The sequence below is a fragment of the Plasmodium falciparum genome (genome assembly GCF_000002765.6).
Source record: "Plasmodium falciparum 3D7 genome assembly, chromosome: 2".
Classification (NCBI taxonomy): Eukaryota; Apicomplexa; class Aconoidasida; order Haemosporida; family Plasmodiidae; genus Plasmodium; species Plasmodium falciparum.
In genome coordinates this window covers 215,001-220,000 of record NC_037280.1, presented here as the reverse complement: position 1 = coordinate 220,000, position 5,000 = coordinate 215,001, and the positions used below count along the sequence as shown (strand labels likewise).

The window sequence follows — 5,000 nt, the reverse complement described above, 5'->3', positions numbered from 1 at the left end:
TTTTGTTTTTGCTCGTTAAGGTTTTTATATGTATAATTAATGCAATTCATATCTTTATTTAATAAAGTCTTATCAACATCATAAAGGTAATGTTTTTTTTTTTTATTATTAAATAAGGAATTATTTTTCAACACATTATTCTTAATATTATTCTTATCATTATTTTTATTATTGTTATTTGGAGAATTATCTTTATTTTTATTTTTTTTGGAAATGAGATCTTTCTTTTTCTCTTCACCCTTTTTCTTATCTACATTATTAGTTCTAAATAAATTATCTCTCTTGATATTATAATCAATTTTTTTTTCCATAACGTATTATTTCATTAAATGTTTTCTTGGAAATTAATATAAAAATAGAGAAATATAAATGTTGTGATGTTATATTGTTTGTTATATCTATAGACGGTAAATAATATATATATATAAATATATAAATAAATATATGTGTATACTTTTTGCTTTTTTTATACTTACAAAAAAATAATAATTAGGCTTATGTTAAAATGTATATTTATTCATGTGGCACATTTTTTTTTAAAAATGTCTTTTTCTATAAAATTTATACTTATCTATACAAACATGTGTAAATTTATCATATGAATATTATTTTATTTATTTGTTTATTTTATTTTTTTTTGAAAAGTACGAAGATTTATCTTGCACACGCAAAAAAAAAAAAAAAAATATATATAGATATATATATATATATATATATATATATATATATATGTATATATTTACATATTATATGCCGAATGTAACATATACATATTATATATATAATACTTTTCTTATAACTCTCCTCTCGTGCCTTTAGACAAAGTAATTTTTTCTCTACAAGTATTTGTAAGAAAAAAAAAAAAAAATGTGTCCATATATACAATATTATATATTTATGCATATAAGCGAAATAATTCGACCTTTTTTTAATCATATAAATATATTTTAAGATATACAATATATATGAGAAAAAACAAAATAGGAATAAATACATCATTATTTGTGATATACACCCAACATATATATATATATATATATATATATATATATATATATATATATATATGTATATATTTTAATAATAAAATATCATGTTGGTATTTTTTAATAAACAAAAGGAGGGAAATCATATGGATGAAAACTTCACAGGTATATGGATTTCACAATAAAACATAGAAAAAATGTACAATATATAAAAATAAATGGAAAAAAAAAGAAAAAAAAAAAAAAAAAAAAAAAAAACAATTTTATTTTATCAATATATTGAACAAGTATATCATCAGGAGAAGCAAAAGTAAAATACAAAAATGGTGAAAAATTTATAGGGACGTTTATAAATGGATATAAAAGGAAAGGTAAATATTTTTACTCAAATAAAAGTATATATGATGGCTTTTTTATGAATGAAAAAAGGTGTGGTTATGGGAAATTAATAAAAAAAGGAAAACAAAAGAGCATGTACATAGGTAAGATATGTCAAAAATGTTTATAAGTATCAATCTAAATAAATTGATATATATATATATATGTGTGTGAATTCTTATGGTTGTTTATATTTGTTTTTAAAAAAACAAGGAAATTTTGAAAATGGAAAGAAAAAAGGTATAGGATTTCAAAGATATCAAAATGGTGATTTTTATTATGGAGAATGGGAGAATAACAAAAAAAATGGAAAGGGCATTTATTATTTTTACTCAACAAAAGAATATGTAAAAAAAAAAAAAAAAAAATATATAAACATATAAGAAAATATTATCTACCTTTATATGTACCCATTTTTGTGGTGTTCCTGTGTGTATATATGGCATTTATTTTTCTCCCACCATGAAAATATATGTACATATATATATATATATATATATATATGATTTATTTATTTTTATTTTATTTTTTTTTTGTAGTATTGTGGAGAATGGAATAAGGGTAACTTTAACAACGGATCTTGGGTAATCTCAGAAGATGTAAAATATGTGGGTACTTATTTTAAAAACAAGCCAAAGTTTAAAGGAAATTTCTTATTTTCTAACAATATGAAAATTAATGTTTTTTTTCATCAATTTGTTAATCTATCGAATATGAACGAAGAAGAAATACAATTAATATGGAAAAATGTATAAACATAAAATGTTACTATATGAATGAATAAATAAATAAATAAATATATATATATATATATATATATATATATATATATATAATATATGTTTGTTTGATTGTTTATTTATTTTTTTATTTTTTTTTTTTTACATTAAAAAAATGTGTATATTTTTATGTCATTTTTTTTATATATATACAAGGGATATAAAAATGTATGTGTACGTATTTTCACGTTGCGTCAAAAAAATAAAATAAAAAAAGGATAATGAAAAAATAGCCGTATATATGTTCAAATATAATATATATATATATATATATTTATGTATGAGTATATTTTATTTTATTTTATTTTATTTTTTTTTTTTGGACTGATAACAGACAAACTTTCTACATTGAAAAATATTAAAATATTTTGCTTATATATTATATTTAGATGTATATTTATACATTATATCCTTCTACCTTCACACTATAAATCTACAATTATATATACACATATATATATTTATATATATGTGTATATTTATTTATTTAATTTTTTTTATTTTTTTGTATGAAAGGAAATGAATCGTATGATCCTTTGAAGGAGGGATGTTTTCCAAAAATAAATGATGCTCTAAACAAATATACAATGAATACTTTAAATTATCATCATAGTAATAATTTTTCATGTGAGGAAAATAAGGAAACGTATAGGAAAAATACTCTGAATATGAATGCTACGTCAGATGACGATAATGAATTAGAGACGTATAGTTCAATAATATTAGGTTAGTACTCATATTATTTTTTAACATCATAAAAAATATATATATATATATATATATATATATATATATATATATTTATATATATATATTTATATTTATATATTTATATGTTTCATTTTTTAGATAAGATTAATCATTTTAAAGCTCAGGAGGAAAAAATAATATACGAGGAAAGTAGAAGAGAACCAAATATATGTGCGTATTTAATTGTGAACATATAAATATATTTATATAACAACATGTTCATTTAAAAGAAAAATATAATATATATATATATATAAATTTATTTATTTATTTATTTATTTATATGTCCTTTTACATTATTTTCATTTTTAAACTTGGCAGACTCTAATATGTCGACTATTTTAAATTTCGTAAAGGAACAAAATAAAATGAATACATTACATATAAAAAACTTTATTATGGAAAATTTAAAAGTCACAGAGGAAATAAAACATGATAAAGACATCAATAATTTGATGAGAAGAATTGAACATGAAGAAATTAAAGAACTTATATCGTCAAATGGGAAAAGGTATTTTATGGAAATAAGAAAAATATATTTCCTTATGAAAAAATTTCATAAGGAGGGATATTTTCCTTCTTCTAATAAAGATGTTTTAAAAAAGCAGAGTTTTAAAAGAAATAAAAACATAAAGAATTTGTTACAAGAATCGATTAAAAAAAAAAACATACAGATTCAAAAATTACTTAAACAATATATTATATTGAAAGGATACTATAAGAATGTTTGTAAAAAGTATAGACAGGAAAATGAACTTTTAAAAAGTTTCTTTTCTTTTTCTAATAATCAAAGTTATTATTTAAATCTAAAATATTCTCCTCCACATAGTAGAAGAAATCGTATATATTTTTATCCTTATACAAAATTGTTGAGACGGAAAAGGTTGAGGAGGATCTCACATTTTAAAGAGGATAGATATGTTATTCACAAAGGTCCACTAACAAAAAAAAAAAAAAAAAAAATATACATAAATAAAAAATATATATATATTATATATATATATATATATATATATTATATATTTTTTATGTTTTATTCTTTTATTTTTATAGAATATTTTTCAAACTCCATATTTAGAAAATATACCCATCATAAGAAAAGATATAAAGAAATTATACAAGATATATTGAACGATAACAAACTACTAAATCTACATTTTAAAAGGTATAAGGAAAAATATAAAAAGAAAAAAAAGAAAAAATTGCACATATCTTCTAAAAGGAAGAAGGATAAAAGAAACTTGGACCTATATTGTAAAAAAAAAAAAAAAGAAATTATATACACACATTTGTTTTTACCTACGAGATTAAGGGAAAAAATAAACAAAAGTTCAAATTATAATTATTTAAATAAGGAAGGGGAAAATATTATAAATAAGGAAGAGGAAAATATTTTACATAAGGAAGAGGAACATATTTTACATAAGGATGAAGAGAATTATATGAAGGAGGAAGAAGAAAATATTTTACATAAGGATGAAGAGGAAAATATTTTATATAAGGAGGAGGAAAATATTTTACATAAGGATGAAGAGGAAAACATTTTATATAAGGAGGAGGAAAATATTTTACATAAGGATGAAGAGGAAAACATTTTACATAAGGAAGAGGAAAATATTTTACATAAGGATGAAGAAGAAAATATTTTATATAAGGAGGAGGAAAATATTTTACATAAGGAAGAGGCAAATATTATAGAAACGAAAAATGCGGAAGTAAAAAAGAAAAAAAACACATTAAGAAAAAAGAAAAAAAAAGAAAAAAAAAATTTTTTAAATGATCATATGAAGGAAGTTACTAAGAATGATGATGATGATGATGATGATGATGATGATGATGAAAATAATATGATAAAGGTAGAAGAAAAACAAAAATATAATGATGAAGATGGAAAGGAAAATGTGAGTATAGATAATGTAGAAGAGTGTAACAAAATGAAGGATGAATATGATAAGAAGGAAAACAATGTTTCTAATATAGAAGAAGAAAATATTATCTTGGATTCAAAAGAGCAAAATATTATTCTCGATACAAACAAAGAGAAGTTAATCTCAAAGGAAAAAAAAAAAAAAAAAATAAGTAGAAAAATAAAAAAAACTAAAATAGA

At 19.8% G+C, this 5,000-nt stretch overlaps 3 protein-coding genes across 3 annotated transcripts in view; 2 read left to right on the top strand and 1 right to left on the bottom strand.

Annotated features, from left to right (window-relative positions):
• Positions 1-311, bottom strand: part of PF3D7_0205300 (conserved Plasmodium protein, unknown function) — a gene marked incomplete at both ends in the record, with an annotated part of 2,567 nt that extends 2,256 nt beyond the window's left edge. Inside the window, one exon of the mRNA XM_001349527.1 lies at positions 1-311. This exon is cut by the window's left edge and continues 936 nt beyond it. Coding sequence (XP_001349563.1) covers positions 1-311 — 311 coding nt within the window.
• A 782-nt stretch (positions 312-1,093) lies between these two features.
• PF3D7_0205200 (MORN repeat protein, putative) lies at positions 1,094-2,119 on the top strand (the record flags this gene model as incomplete). Its single annotated transcript, XM_001349526.2, has 4 exons — positions 1,094-1,151; positions 1,286-1,468; positions 1,578-1,711; positions 1,904-2,119. The coding sequence occupies 4 exons, from the start codon at positions 1,094-1,096 to the stop codon at positions 2,117-2,119; spliced, it is 591 nt and encodes a 196-aa protein (XP_001349562.2).
• A 533-nt stretch (positions 2,120-2,652) lies between these two features.
• PF3D7_0205100 (conserved Plasmodium protein, unknown function) overlaps positions 2,653-5,000 on the top strand; it is a gene marked incomplete at both ends in the record, with an annotated part of 2,511 nt that continues 163 nt past the window's right edge. The window contains 4 exons of the mRNA XM_002585341.1: positions 2,653-2,869; positions 2,993-3,064; positions 3,215-3,826; positions 3,947-5,000. The exon at positions 3,947-5,000 is cut by the window's right edge and continues 163 nt beyond it. Coding sequence (XP_002585387.1) covers positions 2,653-2,869; positions 2,993-3,064; positions 3,215-3,826; positions 3,947-5,000 — 1,955 coding nt within the window. The remainder of the gene's footprint in view (positions 2,870-2,992; positions 3,065-3,214; positions 3,827-3,946) is intronic.